The sequence below is a fragment of the Hemicordylus capensis genome, chromosome 13, assembly GCF_027244095.1.
Source record: "Hemicordylus capensis ecotype Gifberg chromosome 13, rHemCap1.1.pri, whole genome shotgun sequence".
Taxonomy (NCBI): Eukaryota; Metazoa; Chordata; class Lepidosauria; order Squamata; family Cordylidae; genus Hemicordylus; species Hemicordylus capensis.
Genome location: NC_069669.1, coordinates 4006574 through 4019910, shown reverse-complemented (window position 1 = coordinate 4019910; position 13337 = coordinate 4006574). Strand labels below are relative to the sequence as shown.

General features: G+C 45.5%; 1 protein-coding gene across 6 annotated transcripts in view; it reads left to right on the top strand.

The window, feature by feature from the left end:
* The window catches only part of GRIN2A (glutamate ionotropic receptor NMDA type subunit 2A), a 158078-nt gene extending 145303 nt beyond the window's left edge, over positions 1–12775 (top strand). For 5 of the 6 annotated variants that reach the window (XM_053276427.1, XM_053276428.1, XM_053276432.1 and 2 more), the window contains 2 exons: positions 423–661; positions 3914–12775. In XM_053276427.1, coding sequence (XP_053132402.1) covers positions 423–661; positions 3914–5710 — 2036 coding nt within the window. In that variant the 3' untranslated portion in view covers positions 5711–12775. The remainder of the gene's footprint in view (positions 1–422; positions 662–3913) is intronic. The other variant, XM_053276429.1, reaches the window with a different exon arrangement.
* The last annotated feature ends 562 nt before the right edge of the window (positions 12776–13337 follow it).

Here is a 13337-nt window from a genome sequence, read left to right as displayed (position 1 = left end):
AAGCCAACTGGATGATAATAATATTGAGGGTAATAACAAGACTATTCAGTAGCTATTAGTCATGATCACTAAGTAGAGCATGCACATGTTCAGAAGTGACATCTGGAGTGACATCTGAGCATTCACATCTTCAGAAGTGACGTAGCTTTGAATACCAGATGCTGGTGACAACTGAAATGGCCAGTACCAGCATGTTCCTGGCGCCATATTGAATTAAGATAACACAGTGCACCTGCTATATGCATATTTTGAAGGATGCTTATTCACATTGTGCAACAAAATGAGGTACATTCTTGCATGTTGCTACCAGGAGCATAACCTGACATGCCACGTAGAGCACAGAAACAATGTTGTTTCCCAGTGAAACCATCTTTGTTTCTGTATCCTAACAATCGGTGCTTTGTTTCCTGTTTGGTTTTCAGGAGAGATGGAGGAACTGGAAACCCTGTGGCTCACGGGCATTTGCCACAATGAGAAGAACGAGGTCATGAGCAGCCAGCTGGATATTGACAACATGGCGGGTGTCTTCTACATGCTTGCTGCTGCCATGGCGCTCAGCCTGATCACCTTTGTCTGGGAGCACTTGTTCTACTGGAAACTGAGGTTCTGCTTCACTGGGGTTTGCTCTGAGAGGCCAGGATTGTTGTTCTCCATCAGCAGGGTAAGTGTATCACTTTTGTTAATTACACTAGTTAATAATGGCCAAGATCTAAAGAACCATACAGGTAGGTCCATGGACCCTAGCACGGGGGTCCTTGGACTTGTAGCCTTATCTTCCGTTGCATGGGGGACAACTTCTGGAACAGAGGAGAGATTCAAAAGCAATTCATGATGTGGAACAAAACAGAGAAAGTTGTGCAAAAAACAACAACAACCACCCCACAGGGAGTGCCTGTAAAACAGATTTTTGGATCCTGGTCCTTGGTTTTTTGTGGTGGTGGTGGTGGTGTTTTACTACTTTACTACAGGAACCAGCATGCATATTTTCTAATAATTATCTTTCCACAATCACCAATACTTGTATATCAATGGGCCACCAACTAATCAACCCCCTTTCCCAACAGATTGTGTGTGTTGTAAGTGTTCAGCTGTGACTACCTTAATCTGCTTTAGGAAGTCTTCATAGGAACACAGGAAGCTGCCTTATACTGAATCAGACCCTTGGTCCCTCTAGCTCAGTATTGTCTACAAAGACTGGCAGCAGCTTCTCCAAGGCTGCAGGCAGGAGTCTCTCTCAGCCATATCTGGAGATGCCAGGGAAGGAATTTGGAACCTTTTGCATGCAAGCATACAGGTGCTCTTCCCAGAGCAGCCCCATCCCCTAAGGGGAATATCTCACATGTAGTCTCCCATTCAAATGCAAACTGGGGTAGACCCTGCTTAGGAAAGGGGACAATTCATCCTTGCTACCAGAAGGCCAGCTTTCCTCTCCTCTTTCAGAACCCCCAACTTTGGTCAACTCCAGTTTCCTGGACATTCAAGATGAGAGTAATTAGGATGCCCCAACATCTTTCACTTCACCCCAACTCAAGTGTCCTGGTTTCCTACCACCTCCTTATGACTCCTGGATCCCTGGTTATCTCCCTGATGGTCTCCATTGATTTCAAAAAGGAAACAGAAAGAGGGGAACATGAACCCCCTGTGGAAACCCTCTTGTCCCCAGGGGTCTTCAGTGCATGTGTGTGGGGAAGCAGCTGATCGTCTCCTCACCCAAAAACTATCCTAGAGGCTTGCAGTCTCTCACTGCAAATGACAGCTGGGGTTGGCTTAGAGGGCCAAATTCAGATTGGTTTGGAAATCAGTTACTTCCCCATTTTGTGGGGCAATAGATTGGCTTAATTCGGAGCCAATCCAATATGAGCTAGAAGGGGCTCATCCATCACTAGCCACAGCAGAAAATGGGAATAGCATCAGACAACAAAATGAGTCCCCTGCCAAAAGAAGGGAAGTAGGGAGGTCACTTGGCTGGTCTTCCGGGGGAGGTAGTTCCAAGGAGTTGGTGGGGAAGCCCTGTACAGAGCCTCTTCTCTTTCTTGCTTCAGTAAAAGGAAGGAGATGAAGCAAGGAGGTCTGTGGACAGACACCTCGTTCCCTGAGGCATGCAAGGCTTTACCCCTCAGGGCTTTAAAGGTGGGCAAAAACCCACTTAAGGAAAATATATGGTTCTACTGTAGATGCCACGAGGTCATCTGGGCACAATCTGGAGCTGAATTCAGCTGCTCCCCTAGGGGTCTCAGAGGCTTAGTGCCCCCTTCTAGACCAGTCTGCGGGGGCCGTCTGCTGCCCAGACCTCTTCTTTTCCTCAGGCCAGGGTGGGGAGGGGTTTCAATTCCACCCACCCTCCTAAAGCCAAGTTCTGTGTCCTGGCTTGACCTTCAGACTGCTCCTATCCGGCCCTCTCCTGTACCAGCCTTGAACATACTGGCACAAGTACCCACACTTCTTGCCTCATAGAGAAATCCTGCAAGATATCTGGGACTTCTGGGTCTCAACATGTTCCAGTGCCTGAGTTCTGGAGCCACACCAGCTGGCTGCTCTCTTCTTCTCCAGCGGCTTGACAAGCATCATGGCAGCTCTGTTGGAAGCCATGCCGTGTTCTCCAACCCCTCCGTTCAGCACAGTGGATGGTCCCCATGCCCCCCTCCCTCCAGTTTGCTCCCATAAACAGCCAATCAGTCTGAGCTTGTGTTTCTCTGTATTAAGCGTTAACACAGATCATCGTGGTTCCATCCTTCCAATTAATGGCATGGCATCAATAAGCACAATTAGCAGGATAAATGAAATCATTTGTCCATGGAGACGGAGCCAATTTTTTAAAATTATGCAGCCAGTTGCAAAAGTGGATTTATATTTCCAAATAAGTTGTTTGTCTAAATATAAGCTGTAAATATGCTTAGTCTTAATCTTTTGCAACTTCCAATCATGTTTTTTTAAAAAATAGTTAATTGACTCTGCAATTCTATCTCTGCCAAAGTGTACAGAAAATAATTGGATGGGACTACTGAGCTATATACCTAATTACAGGAGAGAAAGGGGAGTGGATTTTATCAGAAAAGCAGCAACAGACATTTTCTGCTGGTTTGCAGAGGTCCTTTTGCTCTGTTTAGTCATTTCTCCCTGATGCGTTCAGCTAGGGTTCTTTTAAACAGTGTTCCCTCTAAGAGGGATTCCCAGATGGTGTTGACTACAACTCCCAGAATACGCAGCTGCATTGGTTTTTAATTAAGGATTCTGGGAGTTGTAGTCAACACCATCTGGCAATCCCTCTTAGAGGGAACACTGGTCCTAAACCACACAGCAAAGGTCCCAGCTTTGCACACAAGTGGTGAATGTGCACATAGCCAGTACACTCCACACTGTGTGTTTAGGCATAATGACTGAATAGGGCTTTAGACTGCAGCTTACGTGTGTACCAAATGGCTTTGGAGTCCTATGGATCCATCCAGTCCAGTGTTTTATTTAGACCAGCAACCTGTGGTATTCACATAGTTGATGGATTGCCCCCAGATACACTCACATGGAGGTTCCATTTTTATGACTAGCAGCTGTGGATAGACACCTCCCCCCCACACACACACAAAACAACATTACAAGGCAGTGTAGTGGGAGCCTTGGACAACAAGCAAGAAATGGCACAGGAATGACTCTCTGGAATCACATGATTATGGTTGGTGGTGCTAGATTCCTGGCTTGGTCTCTTCTAAATAGCACCCCAACTTGTGCAAGGAATAGGGAATTGGAGCCCGATTCCACAGGGTTCCTGCTTCAGGTCCCATGGTGCTTGACAGTTTGCCCCTGGATTCCTAGAAGGTCCTGGCTGTACATATAGTGAGTGTGACTGAAGTTTTTAAATATTACAGATAATGGTATTTGACGTTGATGGCTTCCTCTGTTTTCTTTGCAACTACTGCAGGGCATCTACAGCTGTATCCATGGAGTGCACATTGAGGAGAAGAAGAAATCACCAGACTTCACTTTGACCAGTTCTCAGACAAACATGCTAAAACTCCTGCGAACAGCAAAGAACATGACTAATATTACCAACATGAACCCCTCGAGAATAAATTCTCCTAAAAGAACGGCTGATTTCATCCACAGGGGATCCTTAATTATGGACATGATGATGGATAAAGGGAATTTGATTTTCTCAGACAACAGACCTTTCCCACCCAAGGAGAATATCTTTGGCGATAACATGAGTGAACTGCAGACATTTGTTGGTAACCGTCACAAGGACAATCTCAACAACTACGTTTTCCAAGGGCAGCACCCCCTCACGCTGAACGACTCCAATCCTAACACAGTGGAAGTGGCTGTTGCAGCTGAAGCCAAAGGGAATTCACGTCCCAGACAATTGTGGAGGAAATCGATGGAGTCTTTGCGCCAAGAATCTATCCGACAGGGACAAGGTTCACAGAGGGAAAACGACTCTGACGAAAACCGGCAGCACTCCTTGAAAGGCCCGAGGTATCTCCCTGAAGAGATCATCCGCTCGGATGTTTCAGACACCTCGAGCCGAGCCACCTGCCATACGGAGCCCGAAAACAACAACAAGCACCACAAGTCAAAGGACAATGTTAAAAAAAGACCTGTATCAAAATATCCCAAGGACTGCAGTGAAGTCGAGTTGACATATCTGAAAAATAAACAATCTCTGCCCCGGGATAAAATTTACATTATAGATGCAGATAAAGAACGAGGCTTTCATCTAGATACGCCCCAGTATATTGAGAACATTATCCTTCCAGGGACCATGGAGTTTTCTGATGTTTATCAGGATCACAACGACAACTACCGGAAGGCTGAGCAGAGTAACAGGACTCCTTTGCCAAACGAAGAAAGTCTTCCAAGTAACGAACAGTACAAACTGTATTCCAAGCACTATAGCTTAAAAGATAAGAATGCTTCCTTTGGCGAGGCCAATGAGAGATACCGGCAGAATGCCACCCACTGCAGGAGCTGCCTTTCCAGTCTGCCCAGTTATACTGGACACTATTTAAGCCGGTCACCCTACAAGTGCGATGCCTGTGTGCGGATGGGAAACCTGTACGACATTGATGAAGACCAGATGTTACAGGAAACGGCCAACACAGCACAGCGGGAAGACCTGTATCAGCACGAGTGGGTCCAGAACAACAAAACGGAGCCTCCTAGAAAGAGCAAGCTAAAAATCAGCCGGCAGCATTCTTTTGACAACCTTCTTGACAGGCCCAGGGAAGTCGACGTGGGGCGACCGGCTCGGAGCGTAAGCCTGAGAGAGAAAGAGAAGTTTCTAGAAGGCAGCCCTTATGCAAACCTGTTTAATGCTCCCCAAAGCAAACTCTTGAGCAACAAGGCTCCACTTTTCACACGCACTCTGGACGACGGTAAGAGGATCAAGTCCCTCTATTCCGACCGCTTCGCTGAGAACCCTTTTCTGCACACTTATTGCGACGACCAGCACTTGGTTCTCGGGCGAAGCCCTGTAGACCTTTATAAACACTCATTAACCACAAAAGCGAGAAATGATAGTTACTCCAGGTCGTCGATCAAATCGACCGCCTCGTACTGTTCCAGAGACGGCCGGGTCCACAACGACACGTACATTGCAGAGCGTGGGATGCCTTACCTTGCCAATAAGAATAGTGTGTACTCAGCTCCAAGGGTTTTAAATTCCTGCAGCAATAGATGCGTGTATAAGAAGATGCCTAGCATTGAATCTGATGTTTAGCTTTTCCATTCACCCTTTTCTCTATAGGGAAACATAGTTGCCAGCATCCTAGAGGCCAGGAGGGTATTCCGTAGCAGTACTGTGGGAGAATTGGGGATGTGCAATGCCTTCCATAGATCAAAGTGGGATGTCAATCAATTGCTCCAAAATGAGATAAAGAAAGAAGGAAGGGAAACCCATCCCTCCTAAAGGTGTATCTGCACTATAAACATCTTTGCTGGTCGGAGACTGAAATAAAGTTTAGTATTTGGAGTAGAGACTATAAACATCTTCCAGCAGGGCTGGCTCAAAATGCTGCTTCCTCGCATTGTGCAGGCTGCAAAAGAGGCAGTGCTGAGCATTTTCAGGGATCTTTAGGGGTCAAGGGCAAGACTCACTGGCTTGGTGCTCCTCTTCTTACTGCGGCCACCCATTTGGTGGCTGCCTTCTTTCCCCTCCCACAGATCTTCTCAGGAATGGTGATGGAAGTCTTGTGCTGGGAGCATTCTGGGTCGGTCCGCCAGCACTAGCTACCAAAACGGTGGGGTCAAAAAAGGAAGGAGTTGTCCTTGCACCACCACTGGTCACTTGACCTCCTCGTAAACCCTTTGCTCTGTTCCATCCCCCCCGCACTGGTCCCCAGTTTCAGGCCCCTTTTTTGTAACTGCCCCTGTATTTCAGAAGTTCAGCCCTAGAAACATTCACCACTGCTTTTGCATGGCTCCCCCCAAGGCAGGACTGCACAGCTTTCACCCTCCTGCAGATGTTGGACTACAACTCACTTCATACCACACTATGGCTGGGGAATCTGGGTTATTGTCCAGAAACAGCTGGAGCACTGAAGTTGTGCAGCCCTGCCCTAAAGTATCCTGGGGCTTGTCGTTTCAGGGTGCTGAGGATTCTTTTTGAGAACTCCTGATCTCCCTGCATGGAAGTACAATTCCCCAGGGAGAGGGAATTAAGAGCCAGCTTTTAAGTCTGTAGTGCAGGGACATCCTTAGCGACGGATTCAAGGTTTGCAAAAATGGGCAAAACTAGCCTCTATTGAGGTCCTTCGTGTTGGAATAGCCCTGATATCCGTGTTGGCAACTATGTTATTTTTGTACTAGGATGGTTATTTTACCTTGTCTGTTAGCACTTTCATTCAAATGTTATTTTTAATAGAGAATAAGCAATATGGTATGCATGTAGTTTGACACAGAACAACAACAACAAAAAACTAAACAAAGTTAAGAATGCATTTGCACACTGACAAAAGTAAGACTTGTCAAAGAGATTAGAGAGTTAGTCTTTTAAGAACAAACCACCACTATATATAGCGATATCTATATGATTTAGTTTCATCTTTGTTTTTAAAACACAGTTGAACAAAAGCAAAAAAAAAAAAAAAAGATCCTCAGGGCCCATGAATGGAAACAATATTGTGTTCATCTTTGTCTGTCTTACAGAGACGAAGGCTGCCCTCCACCGTGGACTCCTCCCCCGCCAAATCCCATTGAAAGGAATGGAAGTTGCATGAGAACACTTGGCAAAATTGCTTGTTGAGGTCACATGTCCAGATAGCAGCTCCAAGTGGGGCGATGTGGTGTACATCCAGGAAGGGGGGACCTGTCCTGGGCAAGGTGTCTCAGGAAAGGGCAGGGACCCTTCTCCCACACCCCTCTAAGGCTGCACAGACCATGTTAGTCCCTCTCAAGGCCACGCTGGGTGACCAGGCTTGGGGTTGAACTCCAGTAGGGGAACGCTGCTCGGTTGGTCAGGTGAGACGGATTGCTCAGTCTCCTGGCATGTATACAGCTTGACCAATGGGGAGATCTCTTATTTCCAGCCTGTCAAAGAGGTTGCTAGTTGTTGGTATTCTCTGCCAATCCATAGAGGGCACTGAGACCCAAGTGCACACATTTCCAGACAGGCCCACCTGCCTAGGGAGGAACTCCAGCCACTGAACTGCCTTGTCTTCCCTGTGGAGGTAGCTGAGGTCTGTAGATGTTTAGAGACATTTTGGCTGCATCCCTACCTGCAGTCTAAAGTGAACTTTGAGGGAATTTCTGGGTTCCTCCGATGGAGAAACTGAAATTTGAAAGAGACTTTTGGGGTTCCTCCGAAGGACATACAGCAGATAATTTTCTCGGATGGTTTTTCCATATTCCATATGCAGGGCTTAAACCCTCCTGATCACCCTGAAAATACAGCTTTTTCAAAACAGAAAGCATACCAGAGTTCTTGGACAACTCCCATTCTTTTTAATGATCCTTGGAGTCAGTTCACATACTATGGCCACGTTTTGGAGGTAGGGTTAGCACCCTTTTTTAAACAGAGCCTGCTCCTTTTACTGTCCATGCTCACAGAAATTCAGCAGGTGAAGCTTACTTCTTTGGCAGGGGATAAGTGGTAGAAGCTTTACCTTTTTCAATTTCTGTGTGTTGGGCAGCTGGTAGAGGCACAGGAGCTGAGCCAGGAAAATACTGACAAATCTGTTTTAAACCACCTCTTGTGGTAGGCAATGATATGGAGAAATCACATCAACACCTGTTGGAGTGATGAGCCTCTATATAACTTGCCACATAGAGGGATTCAAAATGGCGTCACCATGATGGCTGTAGTGTGTTCTCTGGCCCCTGGCACGGGAGGAGAGGTTCCTGGGAGATTGTGCTCATATGCTACAATCTGCAATGTTGCTCCAGCATGAATGCCATTGAAAATATTGGTGTTGCAGCATCAGAGGAGACCTGGAAGAATAGCACTTTATGTTTGATATTACTGAAAACACTTTAGTCTTGAAAGAGTCTTGTTGACCACGAGGAATATAAGGGTGGATTATGAATGTGGCATAGCTAGTATTGTAAATCAAACACATTTCCATGTGCTGGGGTGCCACATGGCATTCAGACTGTTTGTAAACAACAGTCACCAGGATTGGCTGGTAAGTTCTCACTCCAGCACTGCATGCTGGAGTGAGTATCCTGAGCCGCTGTGGCTGATGTGGAGACATACTATGCCAGGGGTTCTCAGACTTGACTCTCCAGTTTGCCTTTGGCCTTTGTGGCTAGGAGATATGAGAGTGGTAGTCCAACAACATCTGGGGACTCGCATATGAGATCCCCTGTGCTACATAATCTTCACCTCCAAGGGTATTACCATTGTTATAGCCATGACTTTGACTAACCCTCACCATGAAGATGCAGCTTCTCAACAGCCTCCTTGCAATGTCTAAATCCACCCTCTGTTCCAGGTGGTTGTTCTGGAGAGACCAGTTAGGAGATTGAAGCCAAAAAAACAGGCCCAGCTCATTGCATCCCGTCAAACGTTTGCTTACATTTGTCGCTCCAATGCTTCCATTCCATTTCACAGACATTCATTGTGATGAAATCAGTTTGTAGGAAAACTCCACAGTCCAACTTCACAGCTGGAAAGAGATACTTAAGTCTTGGTATATGGAGCTTACATCTGTACAGCGGTAGACCTCATCATGATCTGACTTGAAAACCTAAATGTGCACATCAGTTTGTGTCGCTCCCTTGTTGGTGATGATAACTCAGGGTTGTATAGTATCTTCCCCTTGTGCCTTCATTTCACACTCCCTCCACAAACAACCAAACAGACCCCCCCTCACTGCTGCCACTCAAATAACTGTAGCTCATTTGTTCTCAACCCAGTACTGGTCGTATCCTGATTCATCGTATGTTAGTGTTAACTACAGTTGTTCATGTATGACACCAACAGCCATATATATTGAATGGACTCATCCAGGAATGCAGTACCATCTTCTTTGCAAGTAGTCTGGAAACCCAGCACCTCTTTCTAGTGACTTGCTTCCCTTCTAGAAATATCATATATGTATGTTTGGTCATTTTTGACTTCTCGAATCAAACCCATCTTAAATCATCAGTATATGCACATTACATATGTAATTCTGTAGTTACAGAACATGCGGGTGGGTGGGTGTGGAGGTTATTATCTCTGAATAACCCTGGAGTGGCAACATCTTTTCTGGTACAGCTCCAGGCATAGTTTCTGGGTTATTTCACACACATATGCAATGCCATGATATACAATATACACAATTATACACCATTGTTTTAAAACAAGGAGGTTGGATACAGACCAACATTAAGAGGTTCCGACAACAGTTAATTATCTTGCCTCAGCGGTGGGGGTGGGGAGTTAAAATGACACAAAATCCCAAGTCAGTGCCAAATGTAATCTTTAGAGCATGTCTTTCCTCCCTGCCCCAAAGTTGAGTTTTCCTTTTTCTTTGAATGTACTGGGAAGTACTTCCTGAAGCTATTCCCACGATCAGTAGAAAGCAGGCTAAAGGAGGTTAGCCCGCTTTCTACTGATTGTGGGAACCACCAGGCTTGTGGATGAGTCCCTTGGTTCCAAGGTGGCTAGCCTGCCTAATCCCCCCTCCCCTTAAAGGGTAGTCAAAGGGGAAGGGTAGTCAGAAATTTAATAGCTGTCTCCCCTTCCGGCTGCCCTGCCAGCTCTTTGACCTCGGGGAGCACTGCCAACAACCCACATAGCTTTTCCCTGCTCCTCTGTAATGCCAGGTTGGTCCAAAATAGATCTGAACTCATCCATGATTTGATCATGGATGAAGGGGCCGACCTGGTATGTATTACCGAGACTTGGTTGGGGGAGGCTAGTGGTCCAGTTTGGTCCCAGCTTCTCCCTCCAGGATATTCTGTAGAGGAGCAGGTGAGGGGACCTGGGCAGGGAGGTGGGATGGCCGTGGTCTATAAGGATAACATCACCCTTACCAGGGTCCCTGTCAGGGTATCAGACCATATTGAATGTGTGTACTTGAGTTTGGGGACCAGGGATAGATTGGGACTTCTGTTGGTGTACCAATTGCCCCGCTGCCCAACGGAATCCCTTACTGAGCTCATGGACTTGGTCGCAGAACTCACGTTGGCGTCTCCCAGACTCTTGGTGCTGGGGGACTTCAATGTTCATTTGGGGACCAATCTGTCCGGGGTAGCTCAGGAGTCCATAGCGGCCATGACAACTATGGGCCTATCCCAAGTGGTCTCTGGACCGATGCATATTGCAGGTCACACGCTTGATTTGGTATTTTACTCTGATCAGGGTGGTGTTCCGTGGGTGGGGGTTCCTGTGATTTCCCCATTGTCATGGACGAACCACCATCTGGTTAAGATTGGACTTACAACCACGTCCCACTTCTGCAGGGTGAGGGGCCCATTAGAATGGTCTGCCCAAAGAGGTTTTTGGATTCACTAAGATTCCAAGAAGCCTTGGAGGGATTTAATGTTGGCTTTGCTGGTGATCCTGTTTATGCCCTGGTTGAGAATTGGAACAACTTGCTCACCAGGGCAATAGACACGATTGCTCCCAAGCGTCCCCTCCAACCCGCTTCAAATTTGGCCCCTTGGTTCAATCCCTGGCAGCATCTCCAGGTAGGGCTGGGTGAGTATACACACACACACACACACACACACACACACACTCACTCTCTTCTGAAGCAATTTGCTGCTGCATTTGTGAGTGAGTTATATTTCAAAGGAGTTTGAACATAGATTCCAATTGCTTGAGAAAGCTATACAAGAGTTAGAAAGTGGGGAAAATAAATCTATGGATATCCAAATGGGTAAATAACTATGCATTTACTACTAACTAAGAACTGCCGGTAGGAATGATCTTCAAAGAGAAAAGAGAGAGAGGATCAGAGATGGGTTTCACACCCGTCACTTGATTCCTCAGCACTTGACCTGCAGTCTTTTCCCACATTACAGTGAAACAAACCTGAGTTTGCTGCAATGTGCATGCTCAGAAGACATTACTTGTGGTGGTAGGGAATCTGTACTGCAGATAACCCAAATAATAAATGGGAAAATGCAACCCTAAAACAGAGTGGCATAAATACCATACATAGACAAAGTCTCCACATTTCACAAATTAATTGAATGAGAAGTGCCTCTTCTCAACAGGGGGTTTCATGCATCCTTGTCTTGACCAGTGAACCTGTGTGATATTCATGTTTCCAAACACCTGTTCGTTGCATTCACGTTTTTTAGGTGTACATTTAAAAATGAGGAGTGGCCGTAGCTCAGTGGTGGAGCACCTGGTTTGAATACAGAAGGTCCCAGGTTCACGGCATCGCCAGGCAGTGCTAGCAAAGACCCCTGCCTGAAATCCCAAAGAGCTGCTGCCAGTCAGAGTACTGAGCTAGGTGGATCAAGGGTCTGACTCAGTAAAAGGCAGTTTCTGAAGTAAAATACTTTAAGTAGGCACCTTAAACAACATCCTGTATGAAAAGGCACTTGAAGAACTGGCTGTATCAAAAAAAGCATGATTTGGTATTGAAATTCTGTCTGTGAACCTTGGTGTGTGAAGTTCTGTCCATTTATCTAAGAGGATGGTTTACATATGCAGATCAGTCCTTGATATTTTAACCATCAAGTGACAAACATGCATGGCTGAAATTGCCATCAGAAAATGGGACACACATTTTCATCAAAACAGGATTGGCATTTTATTTTGTTTAAATTCTGCAACAATTTTGACATGCACACACACAAATAGTCACCAATACACACTATATCTGTACACACGTGAAGACTTCTCAGAAAACCTTACATGGATAGTTGGATATCATGTCCTAACACAGTGTAACACAACAAATTTGTGATCCAGGAATTCTACTGTTTGTTTGTTTCTCTGTTATGTATTCTGTCTCAACAGCAGTTTATCCCTTCCAGCATATTGAAACCCAAATGCATGCCTAAGTGCTACTACTGTATAAATAATATTTTCAGACATATCTACAAAAAAAACCACAAATGTTTGCTTCAAACTTTTGATGATAGAAGAACAAAAAGTATATAATTACTATGGATGTCTTCAAATTGTATTGTATTTTTCCTTTTTGTTAAATATGTAGGAGGGAAAAAGAGAGAGAGAGAGAGACAGACAGTGAGACTATGCTAAGGGCGTGAAGGATTTGAGTGTTGCACAGATTGAAATGTATATATCTGAGAGAGAAAACACATGTGCCAAGTATTACAAGATGTACAAAATGTAAATACATGAAAATTTCATTTTTCTAATAAAGATAATTTCTGCCAATTGATACGAAAATGGGGGGGAAGGAGTTAAAAAAAGAACTCGGCCATTGTGCTTCTTCATTAGTGTGGTCATTTTCTGTCTTGTGTTCTTTGATGGATCACATGGCTTTACATGCAGAATGTGGCAGTTTTGATCACTGGTATCACAAGTTTCAAGGATCTCAGGCAGGGAAAGACTCTGTGAGGTGGGCAGTGTAAGGAAGCTTTAGAAACATCTGTGGCCAAGCAGAGAGTCCATGCTGAGGATGCCAGATAGTGTCATCTCATTTGTATGTACCACCTCCTCCCCTCACCCTAACCTTGGGATCTTCTGGTTCTAGGATAAGATTGCCAGTAGGATGATCTTTAAGTTTGGCCAGGAATAGCCAGTATCCAGCATCAACTCTGGGGAAAGCTGAAAAGCAGACTTGGAGTTTTGAATTGCATAATATGGTCCAAAATATTGGAGGTTTTCCTCCAATATTTTGGACCATGTCACGCAATTCAAAACTCCAAGTCTGCTTTTATTGGAGCAATCGCTTCATTTGGAGATGGCCACCCTATTTTGAGGCTGCCTCTGCTCC